At 53.5% G+C, this 22,286-nt stretch overlaps 3 protein-coding genes across 3 annotated transcripts; 1 reads left to right on the forward strand and 2 right to left on the reverse strand.

The window, feature by feature from the left end:
* Positions 1–2,630: 2,630 nt before the first annotated feature.
* J4E92_001351 (uncharacterized protein) lies at positions 2,631–5,987 on the reverse strand (the record flags this gene model as incomplete). The annotated part of the gene is made up of 1 exon (XM_051492763.1): positions 2,631–5,987. One exon carries the CDS (start codon positions 5,985–5,987, stop codon positions 2,631–2,633), a length of 3,357 nt encoding a protein of 1,118 aa, XP_051358275.1.
* A 7,215-nt stretch (positions 5,988–13,202) lies between these two features.
* On the forward strand, positions 13,203–14,586 carry J4E92_001352 (uncharacterized protein; the record flags this gene model as incomplete). The annotated part of the gene is made up of 3 exons (XM_051492764.1): positions 13,203–13,461; positions 13,509–13,821; positions 13,872–14,586. The coding sequence occupies 3 exons, from the start codon at positions 13,203–13,205 to the stop codon at positions 14,584–14,586; spliced, it is 1,287 nt and encodes a 428-aa protein (XP_051358276.1).
* A 1,988-nt stretch (positions 14,587–16,574) lies between these two features.
* Positions 16,575–17,606, reverse strand: J4E92_001353 (uncharacterized protein; the record flags this gene model as incomplete). Its single annotated transcript, XM_051492765.1, has 3 exons — positions 16,575–16,764; positions 16,817–17,498; positions 17,549–17,606. 3 exons carry the CDS (start codon positions 17,604–17,606, stop codon positions 16,575–16,577), a joined length of 930 nt encoding a protein of 309 aa, XP_051358277.1.
* Between the last annotated feature and the right edge of the window lie 4,680 nt (positions 17,607–22,286).

Below are 22,286 nucleotides of genomic sequence, written 5' to 3' on the forward strand. Positions count from 1 at the left end.
CGGGAAACCGAAACTCTACTTACCTAACCAACACGTGCCCTTGTCTACCTACCCGCGACATGCGTGCCCTGCGTGCGTGCGTACGTGCAGCGAGACTTAGCAACACCTCACGCCGAAGGAACGCTGCGTTGCGCTCGGACACTACGTATTGCGTGCATGCTGTGTAACATACTATACATATATACACATGGCTCATGACTCGGTACATGATCCAAGCCATGCCATCTGCATGCTGCACACTGCTCCGTAGTAATCCACGGCCATAGGTCAGAAACGGGAAGGAACGAAACGAAGGAAGGTGGACGAATGCGCAGAGGAGAGCGCACGCACAGCCGCAAAAGACCAGAGTTCGCGTCACACAGGCACAGCCGCAGGCAGGCAGGCAGGCAGGCAGCAAGACTATTGAATTTTGACTCGAGGCTTCGTATATTTGAGCTTGAACTTGGTTGAATACGCCATGGAGGTTGTGTAACGTTACCGCGGTGATCGGATCGTGCCGTCCTGGTTCCGCCCTTGGACTTTGCTTTTTCGCGTGTCCGCCAACTCGCAGCTGCCAGCCTCGAACGGTTCCTTCCATACTTTCGGTACGGAGGCATCATCACATCATCAGTACAGTAAACACCAACCATCGCGCATCTCCATCCATCCGCGCAAGGCCCACTGCCCAAACCCAATCTCTCTTTCCCCTTACCTCACCACTTTGCCTCACTTCCTGCTTGCCAGCCTACCTCTCCCACTCAAATCCATGGCCCAGTCCAGCCTCTGCGCCCAAACCACATCCGCAACACCCGCAAGACCGGATAGTGGCTTTTGCGTTCCCGTGCTCTGCGGGGAACTTTGAACCCACACTTCCGTCCGCCGTCACTGGAACCTACGAACCAGCGAGCGAACAGCTTTCGGGCGGGCATGCGTGCGCAAGGTTTACACTTTTTTGCTTTCACAACCCTACCCGTGCGCCACAGCGGTCCAGATCGACGGTCGGCTTTTGCAGCTCCTTTTTCTTTTTTGTCAACGCCAACGGATTAGGTAGCTAAGCTTGTGGTTTTCTCCGCACGTTAGCTAGAGCGGTACAGTACGGTACTGATGGTTGCAGATGCAAGTGCATAGTGTTGTCATGATGTAGTGAAGCCGGGGTGCGGAGTAAGACGTGTTTAGTGCTGCATGTGGAGAGCGAAGTGTGGGGTGTGTTGGCAAACAGAAGTCATTCATTCATTTTCGCGAAAGAAGCTACTGCAATAGTAAAGCGCAGCTGTAGTGTGCGTGCGTGCGGATGGTTAAAAGCTTGGAAGAGAGAACACGAGGTTAGGACGGAAGCTAGCCACGTCAACCACGGCCGTGGTGGCAGGCAGAGGTTAGCTGGAAATGTCATTGTTCAAATTACCATGTCTGCCGTGCGCCATGCGTTGCGGCGGCCTTATGCGGCTCCGAGGAAGTGGTTGAGAGGGAGCGTAGCTCGTGCTCTCGAGACGAAGATCGTGAACGGCTGCGTCGATCGGGCTGCAAGGCCAGCCCGCTCCCAACCCATCGCCCCTTTCCGCCAGTTCCTGTCCAGCCCAGTCTCCTGAGCGACGGGAAAAATATTTTCTGTGGTCATCATTCACGGTGGTCAAAGCATGGAAGCATCGAGAAGGAGGGTTGTGTGGAAATTTGACTTCCAAATCTGCGCAATCGTGGCGCTGAAGCCGTGTGGTATCATTTCTAAATGTTTGTTGAGTGGTATCTTCCTGATGATTAACCTTATCCCACGCCAATGCCATGCCCATTACCCACAACAAGCCAAAGGGCCAAAGAGTGAACATGCGCCAATGCCCACCCCCTCTTCCTTGCAAGACTAGCATGCAAGACCGGGCCGGCCCACGTATAGAAGTGAAGAGAAAAAGATTGCACCAAACCATGTCCTGCATCGAAGCGAAATTGATCGTCCTCTATCGGAAGGAGGAGACGAAAGAAAGAAAACAACCCGAAAAGTCAACAGCCGACCGTCCATGCGAAAACCCCGCACCGCAGGCTCGGCAATTGAAAACAATGCTATGCAAAGCAGTTTTGATGTTGTCGTAGCGTCGTTAAGAGTCTGCTAACAAAGGAAATAAGAGAGAACAGTAGAAGCTTTGTACAGGTAATGATCGAGCGATGAAGCTCAAGAAGCAAGTCTATGGGATATCGCCAAGATGCAGTAACTAAGGTCAAAGTTTGCTCGCCGGCAAACTATCCTTGTTGGTCCCCCATGGTTGAGTGTTGCGCCGATGACCGATGTGAAAACAAAGTATTGGTTGTAGAAACGGGTATATGCTAGAAGCGAAGAGTGGGACAAGGCGATCAGTGTCCAAGAGGACACATGATCAACGATAACTTTTGAGTGCCGAGGCCAAGTTGCGGTTCGATGGAGTTTTGATAGCCGTCGGAAGCGGGCCTGCCAACACAATGCGGTTGCGCCAGGAGGCGGTATTTGGATTGAGGATGGGTCGGAATTGTTTGCCGTGACCCTTGTCGTGGCGCCAGGCACCAATGGAAGATGCCGAACCGGAACGCCGTGGGATAACAGAGTAGAGGTCGGTACAGATGAGGTGGATGATACAAGTCGGATCGACGCGTGGCGCGTCGTCAGCTGCAAGCAGTGGCGTCATGCTACGCTATCGCTCGAACGTGCTCGAGCGACTGATGGAGTCTAGGTCGGATTCGCGCGACTCGCTTCCCGCGCGTTGTTGCTCTTCCTTACGCTTCCTGCGCTCACTGGGTGCACGGCTGATCAAGCGCCTCACAAAGCTGCGGCTTGCCTTGGTGTTGGTGGGCTCTTGAAGCGGGCTGGTAGGCTCAATGGATGATCCGCAAGAAGCGTTGGCGGCAGGCTCGGGTGCGTCGACAATGTCCTGCTTCTTGATCTTGCAGAAGAGAGTGGAGAACAGGTATTGCTCGCCATTGCTGTCGTAAAGTGGGAGATGGCGGTAGCCTTGCTGGATGCTGTTGAGCTTGGCCGTGAATGTAGCCAGAGGGGCGTGATTGGTGGTTCGGGCATCGAGCGAGTTCCAGACAGTCCAGCGGACGAAGACAAGGCTGGGGTACCTAGTCGTAACTGTCATATCAATCTCGTTGCCGAACTCGGGGTTGTAGCCATTGCCCTCTACGATGCGTGTTCGCTTACGCAGAGGGTTGCCGATGCCAGAGTGGCCATTGCGAGCAGATGCGTCCTGTCCACCAATACCGGTGGCATTCGCACCCATGTCTTCGGCACAGTACATCTCAAACTCAACATACGGGTTGATGTTGGCTTCCTGTCCGAGGCCGCGGGGTCGCGGGAGCTGTTGAGCAGAGATGATTTGCACAGTGAACTTGACTTCCTTCTTAGGTGCCTTCCTGTGACCAATGACTGGGGTCTGTGACTCAAGACGAAGGGCGGCTGGCTTTAGCACGTAGCCTGTGCGATCCTCGCCACCAGCAAACATAGCCTCGTTCAACTGCTGACCGAGGTCATAGGTTTGCCAGTTCAGCGCAGCCATCTGGACGCCACGACGCCAGAACTTGAGAGGATCGAAGTTCGATGAGTTGATGCGGAAGGCGTGAGGGTAGACGCGCATGAGGCAACGCATATTATGCTCCTCAAGCAAGTGCTTCTCCCGGGCTCCAGGCTTGGTGAGCTTCTCAAAAGCACGCTCGTTGATAGAGAAGACGTGGTTGAAGGTGTTTGCGTCCATGCTGCCAAAGTCTGTGAACTTAACTCCCCTTGTGTAGACACCGAGGTTGCCGAGCTCTTTCGTGATGTTGCTGGTCTTGGCCTTCTTCGGCTTACGGCGATCATCTACTACCTCAGCAGTCTCGGCAGTGGTGGCATTGGGGCTGTCGCTGTCTTCAGCTGAGCTCACAGCTGCGGAGGTGGGTAGCGTGTTGTTTGAAGTTCGGGGTGTTGCCCAGAAGGATGCTGCTCGCTCTGGTGGGCTCATTGAAGGCGGGCTGGACAGAAGAGGCGAGTTCGGGATGAGGTTGTCGTTCAGTATCACGGGTCTCGACCACGGAGAGCTGAAGCTGCGCTGTCTTCGGGAGGTGATCTCGCCCATGAGAGCCCTGGTGTCGATTTCATCGCCAGCAGCACGCTTGACCTTGATGAGAATGCGGTGCTTCAGCTCTTCTGGTGAGGGTAGCGACTGCGACTCAAAGTCTAGTGGCTGGAGAACCAACTTGTCACCAAACTCCTGCATCATGATCTTGACCATGGCAGACTGTTGGACCGGAGAGCAGTGCACCTCAAGCGAGAGGATGACTGGGTAGGGTGATTCTGTGAAGGCGTACTTGTTGATGACCTTGATCGTGTCTTGGAAGAGGATGCTCTTAGTCAGAGTGCGGCCGTGCATGACGACCGGAATGTTGTCGGCGCCATCCCAGCAGTCGATCTCAAGGCATCGGCAGCCCTTCTGAAGCGCAGTAATGTACGCCTCAGTGCTTGATTCGCCTGCAACTTGACGGCCGAGCAGGTAAGTGTTGTGTGAGCTGGAGATGTAGTACTCGTTCAATGGTCGGTTGAGTTCCTGTGGCTGGCCGACCGGCTTGAGGATGGAGTTGGCAGCCGAAGTCAGGTACGTCTGGAAAGCGGGGAAGTTCATGGCCAATGGCAATGGGACCTCTCCGCCTTCGGTCGGAGTAGCAGCCATTCTGGGTCTTGTTGCACGTGCAAACTTCTCAAAGGTGTTGGTCCAGTATTCGAGATCGGCGTTCACGTCTACGCCTTGCTCGCGCTGCAAAAAGTCGAAGAAAGTGTACTTGTCCATCTCAATTTTTGAGCCAGACGTGTAGGTCTTGTAGATCGCCTTGATGTCTTTGCGCTCCTTGAGGCGGCGCACAAAGTACAAGAATTGCGATTGGTTTAGTTTTCCAGCGTCGAGGGTATCGGCTTTCTGGAAGTATGCGCGAAGGGTGGCTTCGGTGCAGTTGATGTGTAGACTTCGGCACAGCTCGACGGTGCTGGGGAAGTCAAGCGTCTCGTCGCCCTCGCCACGCTTCTTCATTGCGCGTTGCCAGACGAGCTTCGCGCTCTTGTCGGCAAAGCCCAAGAGGCCGGCCATCAGGTCAATGCGGTTGCGCGACACAGACTCGAGCGTCTGAGTCCACATGTTGAAAATGCCAACGTCAGGCGCAATCAAGTGCATTGTCCGTATCCGGCCCTTGGAGCGTGTTGTGTCGGTGTAGACAATGGTGAACCAGTAGGGGGCCCAGTTCTCGGATAGGTTGCACTCCTCGCGGTAGTGCTTAGCTTCCGGACCTGAGCGGATCTCCTTGACATCGTCTATGTAGAAGGCTTTGGAGGGGCGCGAGGAATCCCAGAACACCTTGGCTGATTCCAGATCGAGCCGCAGGTTGATCTCCTTCTTCTCCTTCTTGGTAATCTTTCTCAAAACGGTGCCCTGCTCGAGGCGGGAGTTGCGTACGGGGGCGACGACGGCGGCGTCTGGTATCGAGCTGAAGCTGGGGGTTGGGTGTGAGATGCCGAGGCCGTGGATGGGCTCAAAGGGGTCTTCTACGGCTTCCTCCTCTTCAAAGGCGTCGAAGTCGGAGATGCCAGTGTCGGCGTCGGCGGCAGTCCTGCTGTCGCTGCGGCGGCGCATAATGACAGGGCCGGAGCTCTTGTCGCGCTGCGCAGACGCATTGCCTCGGCGGAAGCGACCTGGAATGCCCTGCGCGCCGCGGCTCACTCTGCGGATCAGGCCCGGTCCCTTTCCTAGGGCCTCGGCCATGGCTGACGGTGAGGACGTGGGCGGCGACTGGACGGGTGGTGGAGGCAGGAGCGACTCGGGCAGGGTGTAGGAGGGAATGGCCGGCAGCGAGGACGAGACGGGCACCATGCCCTCGGGCGTGGACTGCAGGGAGCCATTGAGGGAGCCATTGAGGTACGAGGCCGTCAGCGCGGGACTGGAGCGGGCGGGTATGGTGATGGCGCGTCCGAAGCTGGGCGAGGGCGAGGGCATGCGCGGTCGCGAGATGGCGTCGTGCAGCAGCGACATGGTTGGTGGTGTGGAACAAGCAATCAGATGTGACGGGGCGGGCTAGTAAATCTTCATGGCGCGGGCCGTGGTGAGGGAGAAGGAGCGTAACGGCGAGCGGGCGCCTCTGGGTAATAAAAGCAGACAGGATCAACAGCCTGCTGGGTCCTGGTGGAAAAGCGTAGGCTAGGAGCAGCTTCGCATCGTGAGACTGACGGAATGCGTTTGGGCTATGACGAGTCGGGCTTGGGAAGCGCGCGCTGCGCGAAGATGCAGACGCAGGTCAGCTGGGATTACTGGAGAATTGACTTGCATGCACTCTGCATGGATAATTTGGGATCTGAGTACTCCGGAGCAGTCGTGGGGGTTGCAAGCGAATCGCGTCGGCAGACCAGGGCGGGCGAAAATCAGTCAGCGCGCGAGTGGGCGCTGCAGGAAATGCGGAGAAGGGTGTGGTGAGGCGGCGTATCGTGAGTGAGGTGGTGGAATTGGTGGTGAATACTCGGTGGTGTGAGGGTCTTGTGCGTCTGCAATTGGGCGTAGTGTGGATAGTTGGTGGATAGTGTGCGAGAGGAGTGGGCTGTAGGGCAGACAGGTAGTAGTATATGGGCAACGGCTGCGCTTGGCGGCCGTCTTTGGGCCAGGAACAGACAAGGCGCTCACCGAATTTTCAGCTAAATCTTACAAGCACACGATTATCCCTTGACTCCTAGTCATTCGGGCTTCCATCCGCCTCCGCTCAATTCGGGCTCCGAGGGCACTTCCCTGTTTGTCTCCTGGCCTAGCGCTCGACTGCGAGAGCCGCGACACTGGTTAAGGCCCCACTGAGCAACGGTGTCCTGTATGACGCAGCCCATGGTTATACTATGGGGTCCGCCAATCATGGCGCCTCACCGTTCGACGCCTGAGCATCACGGCCACGGCATTCCACAGGCACCCAGCGCGGCAGCATGGCACAATGCGATGACAGGGCAGTGCATGTTCTGCTCTTGTTCATTGTCCACCGAGTTGCATCACAGGGAGCCATGCTCCATAGTCTGATCCATCGCCCATTGTCACGATGCCGTGCCTTCCGGAGCGGGCATGGCATGGCTGCACGAAGAAGCAACCTCAGCGGCCCTGATGCTGTTCGGTTCGTGTGTCGTCGATCAGCTTTGACTCACCGGTATGTTGCGCTGGCCTGTTAAAACTTTGATGCGCCGTCGTCATGTTTGCTACATCGTGTGCGCGCGGTATACTAGCTCTGACTGGCCTGGCACAGCAAGACGGTGAGTCCGAGTCACACGAAGCAATGAGTGTACTGCATTCCGCCCACAGTCGCTGGAAACAACCCACCAGCCAGTCGCATCGGCGCTGCAAACGCCCCATGTGTGGCGGTGGAATCCCCCATCTCTCACACGTGGCGCGCGGGCAAGTGAAACCCAAGTGCGAAGCCGGCACAACGGTTCCATCATCATAGCCGGCTTCTGACGGCCGGCGCAGAGTCAGGGATCCGCCGTCGACGCCCTCCAACCTTCTGCTGGCCCCTCAATTTGCTGCAGCCGACTCGGCTGCTTCACAATTCCAGCACGTCCCGCTCCTCACAAAGAATGGCGCGACAATGCGGTGCGCCCAATGCTCGTATCCGCATCGCCCTGCCACTGCGAGTCGCGTGATTGTTCCACAAACTTTCCACAGCTTCGAGAAGGAAGGATTCCTGCCCCTGGCGCCCTGCTGCCAATCAAACCACAAACGCCCCCGCACATCAACCGCACACGATGCCAACGTGCCGGGCTTTCCACTTTCGTGCTGTCCATGTGACTTGGGGCGGTGTGATGCATCAAAGTCCATCGTTGCGCTTTGTCCAATCGTTTCTTTGATGCGCAGTAGGTATTCTGAGCTGCCGCTTTCATGCCTTGATTCCTTTCATGCCCTGATGTCGTGGCACCGCATTCGGCCCTTGGGCACCAGCGGCCTCTGGCAGCCCCTCGGACGCATATCCGGTAGGCTCGCCGTTGTCGTCGTTGCCGTTCGCTAAGTAAGGATGGCCGGCACTGTGTTGTCACAACTCGTAGGGCTCACCCGAAATAGCGCTGCACGTAGCCCCGCCTGCTCTGAGCCTGCTCGAAACATTTGCAACGATGACATGCATCTCTGACCAAGATACCATGCATTCAGTGCCCTGTACCCATTCACCGTGCGAAGGGTGATGCCTCCACACATTCATATCGGAATCTTCACATGGCTTTCTGCATTGAGCTTTTGCATCACTCTGCTACTCCATGTTTGCGCTGCCGATGCTGTCCGGATGTTGAGCAGCGCGGACGATCGGAATCTTATTGTGTCCATGAGCTGAGCTGAGCTCATGCTACCGGACTGCGGCATGAACTGCCCATCGTACACAATCTGCGCCAATGAGAACATGTAGGCCCCATAAAATATTTTGATTCGCTCATGGCAGTAGGTCGCACGCCGATTGTTAGCCTACCACGGTACGACGTTGCGATATCGATAGGCATGAAATGGCGAATCCATGTTACAGGAAGAGCCGAAACTTTCCACCAAATTTCAGCCTCAGGCATCCCGCGTCCGCACTGAGACGGCCAACCAGCATGTACCTTGTCAACGTTTGTTAGGATCGACGAGGTGGAGTGCCCCATCATCGCTCGTCAGGATATCGCAGCCAGAGGAAGACCCTTGCGAATTTCCGGACAATATGCGTCTGTTCGACCATGTTGGATGCTGTGCAACGGCGCTGGCAGGTCCATCTAGGTTGCGGGACGTTTTTGTGCTACTGAAGACCCTTGAGGAGATGATGTCTGAGGAAGCGTGGTTCTGCAGAGATGCATGGGACTGCCCGTCGAACACTTTGCGACCCGACATCTTCTCGCCCTGCTTATTCCCGCTCATTCCCTCAACAAATCCACCAAGTCCCAATGGACCGTCGTTGAGGAATGTTGATGGCGTTAAAGCTCTGGATTCCAAGGCGTCATAGCCCGTGCCAGAAGCAATTCGAGGTCTAGACTCGAACGTTGCAGGGCTGACAGAGCTGACGGCACGAGATAGTGGCAGACACCTTGAGGATGAATTCTCCGAGTATTTTGGAACCAGCGGGGATGTCTTGCATGCATGATCATGCATTCCTTGATCGTTATCGTCGGTCTGAAAAACAAACGCTTGCCAATTCTTCTCGTCTTCGTCCAGACTTTGCACAGCAGCGTTGACCGGTCTGTCCCGACGAATGAGGGCCATGTCGGAGGCATGCGCCGATATTGGTTTTCTTACACCTCTCTTCAAAGACGGCAAAGAGGCGGAAACGGAGGACGAGCTAATGCGACTCTCGTTGCCCTGACCTTGAGTGGCATGCTGTGACCAGTCCATTGCAGCTTCGTTATTATGTCCCTTGGCGGGGTAATCATGCGGGACGCTGCTTCTGGATAGAATGGATTTGTCGGAGTGGCTTGAACCATCGGAGATTGCGAGATACGTCTTCCAGGGACCCTCATCGACGATTGCATTGGCAGCAGAAACGTCAACACCGACTGATCGTTCCCTATCAATATTGTGCTGATGCACATATCCCGTCTTGGACTCACCTACCGAGTCTGGATCGTCAAAAGGCTTTGTCTCACCGATCTGGTTGCCATCCGATGCAGTGCGACCACGGGCACCTGCAGTAGAGTTGGAGCCGCTGAAGGCGAGACGAAATGCGCGCTCTTCCCCGTAAGCATGGTGTGTGAGTCGGAAGTCATGCGTAGAGCCCTCGTTTTCACAAGAAGTCATCGTCGCAGGTTGACACTGCAGCTCAAACTGGTCACCCGTAAAGCTCTTTTGCTCAGAAGCGTCTGGAGAAGGACTAGCTACACTGCGCCGAGCAAGGCCATAGTGCTGAGGTTGTTCACCGGTCGATGGCGCACGGGAAGCAACATCAGCTTGCTCGAAAGCACTAGTTGCTGCAAGAAGCTCAAGGTCGACAGGTGGCTTCGCCGAGCGTAGCTGTGCAAGAGGTTCTTCCTGGTCGAAAAGCATGGATTCAGAGGAAGCATGCGACTGCGCATATTGGTCCAATTGTGTAGAGTAAGTGTTTGTCATTGCATCTGTGCCAATCCGGATTCGGACATCATCCAGACGCTGGCGTGGACCACTATCTCCAAGGACTTGGGCAAAGGCATCGTCTGCAAAGTTATGGACTTCGTTCCCGAATTCATCCTTGTCCTTTCGTCTTGGGGCTGCACCGCGTCCTCTTGTCGTTCTTCTGCGCTTGCCGATCTTGCTCTTCTCTCTGCTCGAGCGGAACCGCAGACTGACCGGCTTCGATGGGTCGATGCCGACCCAATCTTTCTGTGTTAAGAGCCTCTTCCTATTCGCTTCGAGTAAGTGCAGTTCCGTATCCACTTCGGAGGCCTGACGTTTTCCGTCACGCAAGTCTATCTATTGATTAGTATCTGCGGTCACTTGGGCAAGAGTGACGAGCCGTCACTACTACCTTTATGAGTAAGCCGATCGTTTGGGTGTGATTCTCCATGGGGTGTTGTCTCACGACGTTTTGCGGTTGGCTGATAGTTGCCTGGCGTGTGCTCAGGCTGCGTTCTCTCGTTGCGATGTTTTGCTGCGTGCCCCGTGTGTCGCAGAGAGCCTGAGCCAAATGGTGCTATGCCTAAAAGGTAGGAGTCCTCATCGTCTTGCAAATAGCTAGGGCGAAAGGGAGCGACGGGAGAGTTAGTATCATTTTGGAGCTGTGTCCGCGCTCGGGCAAAGTATGCTTTCTGCTGTTGGACCACGCCCGTGTTGGCTTTCTTGGTGCGCTGTAGCGAGCCACCTGTCCAGTTCATATTCGAACGCGTGGAAATTTTCCTGTCGCTGTCCTGGATGTGCGTGGGCCGATGGAGAGCAAATCCTGAGTTGTGCTTGGGGGATGAGCACTTTGCTCGTTGCAGTTGCCCAGGTGTTGCGCGCGCGCTTGCCGACTGGCGATGGGCTGCTCCTTCCCCTCAGCGGCTCCTCTCTCACGTCACCCTCATGAACCCCGAAGCTGCAACACAACTGCAGCACGTCACTCCGCCTCTCGTAGCGCTGGCCTACTCATCTTCCTCGGTTAGACTCAGCTGTACAGCTCGAGTGTCTTGCGCGACTCATGCTCGGATCTGTCGTGCCGGCGGCAAAACGACTACAGATGCGAGGGTCCAATCTCCTGATCGATCAGCGCCTCCTCCGTCTTCCCTCCGCAAAACTAGTGGACCGCCGCAGATGTGCCGAGACCCTGCGACGGGAACCCCATGGGTGTAGAAAATCTTCTACATTCATGGCCAGAGGGTGGTGGAGAAGGGACCTAAAAGATCATCGCGCTGCTACACCATCTTCAACACATACAGCAACATATGCGAGGGCTTCCAATTCTGCAAAGCCGATTTTAGAGTTATCCACAACGCGAAAACTTTGGGGCAACTCCTGGGGAAATCGTGGAGAGGTGGAGAAGAACGTGCTCGACGACCAAAGCCCCATACAAAGGTCCACCACCTCCAACGAAACCCCGTTCATCCGTCTCTTTAGAATTCGCAGCCAAAACACCGGTCGCGATAAGTGCGCTTCCTGCATAATGCTGGAGCTACTTCAGATCATTGCTCCTTGCAGAGGGGATTCCGGTCCTAAACGGGTCTTGCGGCATTCTGAAAGCGCCAATGTGCACAGGATGCGTGACTTGACTGGCCGCTAAATGTGTTCTCCCAAATCGACCAGGCACTCGCGTTGCGTTCCCACCCAAATGCCTCAATCTACGTCCAGTACGCCTACCACTAATCGTCAATAGTCGTTCAGTTTTCGTTCTCGAGGTTTTCTTTTTGTCTTTTTCTATACCAGGTGTTGAGCTTGGTTTTGAGTAAATATCACTCATATCCACAATGGCAGCCCGATCCTATAATGCGGAATGATGGCATACATGCTTCCTGGCGCCGCAGTCCATACTGCGCATGCGCCGCCAGTTGCGGTGTACATTCATGTACAGTTACGTCAAGCGCTATGGCCTGAGACTATGCCTGTGGGTACTGGTTCTACTCGCGGCCCACCACATGTAAGCTGGGGAGATATGGCTCAATGCACGCGCCTACACTCGGAAGAGAGGTGCGTCAGTCGTCTCATTCGACATGTGAAAGGTAGCGATAAGGCCCGCGCATGGAATCGCAGGTGTATCTCGTCTCTATCGATGCTGCATTATTTAGTCGAGGTCAGTTTTCGATATGGTGACGACGGACGAAGGCTAAGAGCCCAAGAGCCTAAGACGGATTGGCATGTCTGCCGAGATAGCCTACGTTTGAGCCTCAAGTTGCCTCATCTAGCTTCCGATACTTGGCGATAATTGTCGGCCGGATGGTTCTCGCCGGAAACGAGGAGCTATCGATCGGAGCTGGTAGACTCCAAAGGGACTCATCAGCATCGCCTGCCCTGAGTCCCTGAGGCTCTTCATTTGCGGATGCCCCAGCCGATTCGAATGGCTGTTCCAAGGCGCCGAAGCGATATGCGAGCTAATCAGATATGACATCACTAGCGCAAAAGACCCTCAAAACTCTGCAACACAGTTCCACAGCAACACCAACCGCGGCCGTCTACCACATGGCGCGCATGGGACGGCAATACTTTGAGACCGCCTGAGATGCAGGAGGCCCTGTACCGTGACTGTCATACCCACTATTATTGCAACATTACCAGACTACTTGTCGAATGGGCATCGAGAAACATGCCACAATCTCTCACCACATGTCAGAAGCGCACGCCTGGGCTCTCCCTACCGCTATCGAATTCCGGTGTTGCAAAACCGTCCCTTGCCCTCAATCTGCCCGAGTGACGCCATAGATCTACGCAATGCCATCCAACAGAATCCCAAGCCATACCCTTATCGTTCAGGGTCCGGCACATTTACGCAGAAGCGCAGTGTACCGTGCCGCTAGAGTTGCAGTGGACGTTTGAGTAGTGTAGGGGGCGAAGTACAGACTACCTTGTCTCTTCGGTATAAAACTCTGGGTATCTGCGCGCAAGCCAACCATCAACCCACCTCCACATATCCACTTACCCACATACCCACAGTTCTCTCCGCTTCCTTTGAGGGGTTTTCTGGAGACATTACCTATCTATCGGGCTCGCAAACTATAAAGGCTGTCAAACTTCCAGCGTTTTCAGACTTGCTCAGACCACAACTATACAACTTCTTGCAACAAACACACGTTGCAAACTTCCTCGAGCCCAAACTCCACACACTCCATCACCATGTCGGCACCTTCTCTAGCAGCCCCTTCAACGGGCATGCGTCGCCTCTCTGCCAGTGAGGCTACCAGCGAGAACATCAAGATGGGCCCAACGGTCGTCGTCCCCCCACAACATCTCATGGCCCCCTCATCAAAAGCATCAGAGATCGCCAGTGCCTTCGAGACCGCCAGACATCACCTTGACGCTGCCAACACTCCTGGATCTCCTGGCTACACACCCCCAGAGACATCAGTTACGGACAAATACGCCTTCGCTTTTGGTATGTTAGTCACCATGGGAAAGCAACTCTTTTCTAACGCATCCTAGATATCGATGGTGTCCTCATCCGAGGTGGACGACCCATCCCTGAAGCCGTTGAAGCCATGAAGATGCTCAACGGTGAGAACGAGTACGGCATTGTTGTACCATACATCTTCGTTACAAACGGTGGTGGCAAGACTGAAGCCGAGCGATGCGTGCAACTCAGCAAGCAAATGGAGATGGAAGTATCACCTGGACAATTCATCTGCGGCCACACACCCATGAGGGAGATGGCAGAGAAGTACAACACCGTCCTCGTCGTTGGAGGTGAGGGCGAGAAGTGCCGCATTGTCGCTGAGGGCTACGGCTTCAAGGATGTGTAAGTTGGTCCGTCACTTCTGTTCATGACATCGACTAACATTGCTCCAGCGTTACTCCAGGAGACATCATCAAAGACAACCAAGATACTACACCCTTCCGCAAGCTCACTGAGGAAGAATACAAGAACTCGCGAGTCCGCAACTTCGCTGAGGTCGACATTGACGCCATTTTCGTGTTCGCCGATTCTCGCGATTGGGCATCGGATCAGCAGATCATCCTCGACCTGCTGATGTCGAAGAACGGTCGTCTCGGAACCCGATCTGCCAACTTTGACGAAGGCCCACCAGTCTTCTTCTCCCACAACGATGTCGTCTGGAGTGCTTCGCATGACCTTACCCGTATTGGTATGGGCGCTCTCCGTGTTTCACTCGAGGCCATGTTCAAGGCTGTCACTGGCCGCGAGCTCAAGACAACCGCATTTGGCAAGCCTCAGATTGGCACTTTCGAGTTCGCCACCCGCCTTCTTGCCGAGTGGCGTCGCGACACTCACGGCATCAACTCGGCTCCTTCAACCGTCTACTTTGTAGGTGACACACCCGAGTCCGATGTGAGGGGTACCAACGAGTACAACGAGCACACCGACTCCGCAAACTGGTACTCTATCCTAGTCGAGACTGGTGTCTACCAGCGCGGCACCACACCTCGCTTTGAGCCCAAGGCTATTGTGAAGAACGTCCTCGACGCCGTCAGGCACGGCATGGAGCGCGAGTACAAGAAGGCACTCCGGGAGAGCATGATGGAGACTGGTGTGCTTGAGGAGTAGATGTCTTTTGACTCTCTTCTCTCTTTCTCTTCTTTGCTTTCCTTTCTGCATAGCACGGCGTTTGGGTAGTACCTCATTTGATTTCGGCCAGAGTCACTGCAGCAGTCGCTATAGATGATAGACATAGCTAGATCGCGCAATAGTAGACACAAACACAATTCATACAAGGCAGGCACAAATTGCCTCGTCACTTCAATCAGCCAATCTCTCTATTGCACATCCTCACTCCTCACCTTGATCACTAATGAATAGCATCGCGTGTTTCAGACCAAATGACCATCTACATGAACCAACTACCGACGTCTGCATTCGCAAGCAAGTCGATCCGGCCTTATTCACCCCATCGCCTCGCCTACAAATGCCTCAACGATAGATCCTACCAAAAGGCAGCGAGCGAGTGTCGGCGGCAACTTCCGATTCGATCACTCCCACCCGGAATGACGAGGAGCGCAACGCCGCGTTACCCGGCACTTTCCACACGGCGCTCAACACCGCGAAGCTTGTATTGCGAACCGCCTGAGTCGGGCCGAGGTGGCTCGTAGTCGCCGGTTAGTGCGACCAGCGACCACTTGCATTACGACGGCCTCCATGATATCAGCCCACGTCACCAACGAGAAACGGCCGAGAACAGCCTTGCCGATGGGATCGCGATGAGAGAGAGATGTGGAGTGAGACTGTAGGAAGTTAATTGTGGGTGTTGTGGGCTGGAAGGATTGTGAGAGAGTCGATTGCGTGACTGTCAATGGCGGAACGTGTTCCGCAACTGTAAGAGGAAGTTGCGAAGACACGGTTAGGTCCCTCATCGCGATTTCGTATCTGGCTCCACTACTACGAGATACTGATACGACGGCATGTGACATGCATAGGTGGACCATGTCCTCGGCACGGATAACACATCTTCCAACGGCCGTGGTGTACCGTATGTAGAGCACAGCACAGCAGCTCGGACATGTTTCGAATCGATCGACGAGGCGACGTTGCAACATGGGCCACATGTGGACCCCCCTCATTGCGAGGGGCACACGACGAACGAACCATCCTCATCCCACTTTCGCGCAATCTTATCGTTTCGCCAACGGGTGGATGAGGGACGACCGGCGGAATAGTGTTACAAACAATCCTGAGACAAACATACGGCTATACTCTAAACTCTCGAGATGAGCCCGACACGACACTGACAGTCTGAGTTCGCGCCTTGACTCATGGCCCTGGACCCCGCGACTCGTTTGACAACAGCCGGCCGCTGACGATCTGGGGTGGCCTTGCGGGCAATGCTGGACGTCAAATAACGAGGAATTACCTTGCGCGTTTTTTCAAGGCTGAAGCATGCAGAGGTTGGGGGGTAGCTGGTCAAACGTGAGACCAGTGATCCTGATTGACAGCCAATCTGACACTGAAGATCCCGTCTGTCTCATTTTCCCCTTCTGGCAAGTGAGCAGATTTTACCGTCTCCCCGCTGGCTGAGGCGTTTTCGTTCTCGTCGGTCCGTAATGAAGCCTTGCGGCAGGCTGTTCGACCTGCGCTGATAGGTATGCTGGACCCTGCAGCCGAGGGTTGCAGATAAGCGGTCGCTAATGCAAATGGCCGATGGTCCGCTCGGCAGTCAACGTGTACGCTCTTGTACAGAGTTCCATGTGATGGTAAGCTGGGGGCTGGGAAATGACTGTCGTACGTGAGGGTGGTACTGTGTGAACCACTAGTCAAGGCCAAGATGTTGGAGAAGGTTTGGCTGTATGGTAGGTTTCTTGCCCTTCTCGGATCCGATTGGCGAGCGGGCGTATAGAACACTCAACGAAAACAAAGATCACATTCCATACACGTGTGCATCGGTGGATTGTTTTGTCATGCGTCAGATGTTTAGTTTCAAACACCACTCCACTGTGGAGGTCTCAGTGCCACGGAAGATGAGAGAAATAGATGGTATTGGTATATACGGAAGGAGAAGAATGGACAACGAGGAAGACTTGGCGATGTGTAACCACATCCCCTCACTCAGAGCGCTCTTCGTAGGCGTTGAGACTGTAGAACCAGTCCAGCTTGTCTCGTATAGCCTCTTCTGTGTAATATGCGTCGTCCACGTTCTTCGGTCGGAACTTGGGCTCCATGGGGTCGATGAACATGGTAGAATTGTCGTAGCCCCATTTCTCAAGGTTCGTGACATTGAATGCCACCATCATACTGCGTGTTTTTAGTATGAAACCTCGTGACTAACGTATCCGAGAAAACTTACTCGTGGTCTTCGTGGACGAGGTTATGACAATGAAACATGTAAACACCTGCCCACGGTGCGTAGCGAGCCACAACCCTGACGACTTCACCAGGTGCGATCCACACAACGTCCTTTGTACCCGCTGCTTCATATGGCATCACCTCGTTACGATTTCCCGTACGAGACAGCACTTGGAAGTCGACCAGGTGGATATGAACAGGATGCGAGGCATTTCCACCTCCGTGTCTCAACTCCCAGATCTCGTCCTCGCCCAGGACTGGTCTTGTCAAGATGCGGTTCTCGATGTCTTCCCAGCCTACACCGTTGACGAGCCACTCGCCGTCGATTCGCGAGAATTTGAAGCTCTTGGTGACGTTGGTTTCCGGAGGAGGAGGGATGTAGCGAAGGTCGGATGGTATGGGGTCGTTGTTGGTGCAGTCCGTCACGGTGTCGCCGACTACGAAGCGCATGACACGATCAGTTGCAGCGAAGTCAAGGTTTCCCACCATATCGCGCTCGTTGAGCATTGTGATGTTCTTGCCTTGGAAGTCGGCGAAGTCGACGACGATCTCATAGCGTTCACCTTCGGAGATAGCGAAGCTCGATGTATTTACGGGATGGGAAAACAGTCCTCCATCCGAACCGATCATGGTGAAGTCCACAGTCTCTTCAGTTGCATCGTCTTGCAGATATAGAACGAAGGCTAGATGTCGTTAGTAAAGTTGCAAGTGGAGGATTTGTCTAGTGACTTACAACGACTGATAGTACCGTCAAGGATGCGGAAGCGATATTTGCGTGGCTCAACATTCATGTACGGCCACGGTTGACCATTTCTGTTTCTGGGTCAGCTCAAAAATCAACTATCCAGAGTAGTGTGCGCATACACATGAATCACATCGCCCCACAGTCCAGTGTTGTTGTTCGTATCGAAAAGTAGCGAGCCATCAGGATTGTATGTCTTCGCGCTCAAGGATAACGGGATATCATGGTCACCAGTTGGCAACCCGAGGGCCTTTTCGTCTTCGTCCGTTATGATGTAAAAGCCAGAGAGGCCCCTGTATACATTTTCGCCGGTCTGGCGCTCAGTATGGTCCTGTTAAAAGTCAACATGTGAGTTGCAAGATAGAAAGAGATTAATGGAGACTGACATGGTACCAGATAGTTCGAGCGTTCTGTGCGTTCGGATAGTAGTAGTCTTTGTATTGACCAGGGAATGCGTAATCTGCGGCCCAGCCATCGAACGGAGCACGGTTGTACTGGCCGTGAACATGGACTGATGAGTTTGTTGGACTGGTGTTTGTATATCGCACTACTGCCTCTAATAACTGATTCAGCTTTGACTTCATAGACAGAATGGAGCGGAGACCTACCTCGCCCTTTTCGCATCATAAATGTCGGTCCCGGTGACGAACCATCATATGTGTAAAGAGTAGTGGCTGGTAGATTGGGGTATATTTGTTGGGTGGCAGCCTTGACTTCCACCTCGTAGTAGTCGATAACGGCACCGGTAGTCTCATTGGTGTAGGTGCTACCCACTGTCAGCGTTCGGCCACTTTCAACATGATGAGTACTTACAATTTGGCCTCCTTCACAGCGGGTATTGGTAGGGGATACTGGAAGATCCATGTGTATTCTGGGCTGTCCCATCTTTCGGTCTTATTGTTTGAGGGTATCGTGTCATATGGTGGTACGCCGGTCGGGCTAGGAATCGGAATGTGTGAAGGCAGAGTTACGTTGGCTAAAGGAGTGGCACGTATGCTATGTATCAAACAGCCGACGAAAATAAAAGAACGAGTGACAAAGGGAGAATGCATCTTGGGAAGGAAACTCGACCAGCCTGGATCCGCGGATGACGAGGCATCTCGAAAGCTTTAAGGAGAGAGCGATCAAACATTGTTGTTGACGTATGAGAACAGAACCGATCGTTTGATGAGGCATGGGCCATGTGATAGATCCTGCGTATCTCGCAAAACGAAGGACAGGCGCAGGGACTGTTGTGGCTGACTCCCAAGCATGCGGATCAGTATGTAGTGACTCCTCTAATCGAGCCAGGATCCACCATCTTGGGAAAGGAAGTTAAGGAGAGTTGGGCCATCGAAGATTGCACGTTGAGTTGAGTTGAGAAAAGCCGAGAAAAAGAAAGTCAAGGGGGATCTGCGGCGGTACGCCACGAGGTTGTAGTCAGTGTAGTCGGCATCATTAGATCTAGACAAGAGAAGAGCGCTATACTGTTCTTCATCACTCAATACTCGAGCCGGGTGTACGATTACAGCGTGGCGCACGAGTTGATGTCGTGAACAAGGAGCTGCGATGATCTGTGGACCCTTCCCGCGTGCAGATGATGTCTAGGCTTAAAGCGGTAACGCTAATGCTTTCTTTGGCTGCTCTTCCTCCTGACACTGCGGTCTTCTCGCATTGTAACCGCACGCATCACCAACGCTTGCGCAAAACCCTGACACTACCTTTACATGCGTTCTCTTATCTTTGATCGCCAGTTACGAAGCTTATAATTGCGTATCAGTCCCTCTCTCGTGCCCCTCCTATCTTTGATCAACACTTCGCCAGATGCTGTAGCTCGGCCAAGCAGCGCCTCACGGTCTCCGCATTTCTCAATCTTGACAAAAAGCACCTCGATGTCTATTCTTGCTGTATAGCCGAGCACTAGCACGATAACGAGGCTGAACGCGAGGCCCCGAGTTATTGGCATGTCGCACCTGCCACACTACCACCGTGCTTGTTGCCATGATCGGCATCACGGCTTCGAATACCGCATTTTATGTGGTGGCACGGCACGGCACGCTCTATAAATCTGGTTCGGGAGATTGCCACCGTTGACGCGGTAGGGCCACGAAGCGGCAATCGATCATCGAAATGGGAAATGCACGCCCTCCGGATATCGATATTGCCCGGGTGGAATATGTGCACCAGTATCTCATGGCTGATTGTTGTTTTGACGATGGAACCAAGTCATGCGTTGATGCATTAAGAGGCCCGGTTTCCTAGTGTGAGAAAGTACACGAAGTTGCGACTTTGCAAAGCCTATCATTCGGCGCAATGCGCTGCAAACATCAGCAGTCGATATATTTTTACATCTTCACTAATGCAGTCAGGTCAGCAGCTCACGTACTGAGAGTCTTTTGTACAACTATCACCGTTGGGTGGTAGCATTCTTGATCGGAAGCTATTTCAGCAAAGCAACCCTACGTGGGGGAGAAACAGCAAGTTGGAGAGACTACTGCTAGACCATAACGTCGTATCAAACTGAAGCAGTCATTCGAATTTCGACATAAAGCACTCATCGCCTTCGGGCGCTAGAGCTTTTCAAAATGCCTAGTAAAACCCATAGCCTCCAAATCCTCCGCCATAACCACCGTATCCTCCGCCATATCCTCCTCCGTATCCCCCTCCGTATCCGTCATCGTACCCACCACCATAATCATCGTATTCATCATCGTACCCGCCATACCCATCGTATCCATCATATCCGCCATCGTATCCTCCGTATCCTCCGTCAAACCCTCCCCTATATCCACCGTACCCTCCATCATAGTCATCAAAATATCCACCAGGAGCATAGTCCTCATACCCATTATCATACCCAAACATTCCTCCAACGGGCATTCCCCGTTGAAACCCCCTTGCATAAGCTTGCCCTCCCATTTCCACATCATCATATGCATCATGAAAACCCTGGAAATGCCCCATGGGGAATCCTTCTCGCATACCACGTTGATCCCAGCCGGCCTTCTCAGCCCGCTCACGGCCTGCTTTGTATCCTTTTTTGGGGTGGCGTGGCATGTCGCCCGTTGGGGGATCTTGGCCTGGCAGCCAGTACTGTGCTGTGGATGTGCGCCCATCTGTGTCCTCATAATGGTGTGTCCATGGGCCTTCTGAAGTAGCATGGGGGCTGGCTGCGAAGGAGCCGTCTAATATGTGTTGCCGGCTTGGTGCCTTCTTCGATTTCTTCGCCATTGTTAATTGACTTGGAGAGTGATTTGTTTGAGGTAATGTGAGTGTTGCTACTTTGCGAATTTGGAATGTGTGTTGAGGTAAAGAAAAAGTACCAAAGAGCAGAATATACACTAGCTGTCGACCTTTCCATGACGACGCCAGATGTTGGTGACTCGAGGCTGTGCTGGCAATGTCTTGATGAAGAGAAGCCATACGTGTGGTTGAAGCGCGACTTGGCTACGATTACATGATGTGGCATGTTATTTGTTAGATCAGCCGAGTATCTGTGAATCCTGGACTTCCCCCCGTTAGTCCTAATTATACTTCCTGTTTACGTTACCTCCATGCAAGCTCATCGCCAGTAAAAGACAGTAGTTACATATTTCAGTGCTATCATGTTGGGATTTGAATGACTAGCAAAGCTTAGATAATGTAACACTGATAATCGAAATGTAGTTCTCATATTGCGGTCGTAAGCCTAGGGTATATTTGATAGACACATTGGACACTATACTACTCGAACAGTACCTTAGTAATAGCCGTGCCCGCCGTATCCACCATAGCCACCATAACCGTCAAACGCTCCATAATCGTCGTGGCCATCATACCCTCCACCGTAGTCATCATACCCCCCGTAGCCATGCCCTTCATATCCTCCAAACCCGCCGTGGAATTCATCGTACCCATCATACCTACCATACCCACCCATGTCACCAGCGAAGTCATCGTAGTCTTCATAGCCCCCAAACATATCACCATGAAAAGCACCTTGTTGATACGTGTTTTCGTAACCATAGTCGGCACCCTCTTGGTATCCATCGTACATTTCATCAAAGTTTCCTTTCCTGAAGCCGTATTGTCCACCTTGGCCATATCCACGGCGGTATCTAGTCAGATATACATGTCAGCACAAGTCGAGACAAAGGTGTGATGCATGACAACCCCTCGAACGTACTTGACAAAGAAAAATCGAGATCACTCACCCAGCCGCCCTTCCACCCATATGGTTCTCATAAGCCGCGTGAGCATAACCCATCTGACCGGCTTCGTCGTAGGTCTGCTGCCGCCCGGGGTTGCGGATATAGTCTGGTGCGTCGACGTGACCGGAAAAATAGCGCTGGGTTCCGTCGCTGCATGTTTCGTAGCCCATCGCATAGTCGCGAGGGTCGTTCTCGTCGTAGTTTGCGAAGGGGTCGGGGTGGTCTTCTGTACGGCGGGACCTGCGAGAGCTTTTCCGGGGCATGGTTGTTGGTTTGTGTAATTGTGGTTTTAGGGTTGAAGCTGTCAAGAGTAGCTTGAGAATATAGTTGCTGTGGAATGGGAAGAAGAGAGTAGACTCGATTACGTAGAGAAGTTATATCCGCATTGCTACTGTGTGTTCGCTGATGACGATGTCGAGGATCTGTCTCTCGAAAAGTATCGCCAATTCAATAATTGGTGATGACTTTGCCATGTTGAAGAAGTGAGTGCCACGAGGTATTCAGCGCATAAGGATGAATGTGTTGGTTATAACGCGCTCGTCATACAGTATAGAGTTGTA

Source organism: Alternaria infectoria (assembly GCF_024043175.1).
Source record: "Alternaria infectoria strain BMP 0036 chromosome Unknown scaffold_1, whole genome shotgun sequence".
NCBI lineage: Eukaryota > Fungi > Ascomycota > Dothideomycetes > Pleosporales > Pleosporaceae > Alternaria > Alternaria infectoria.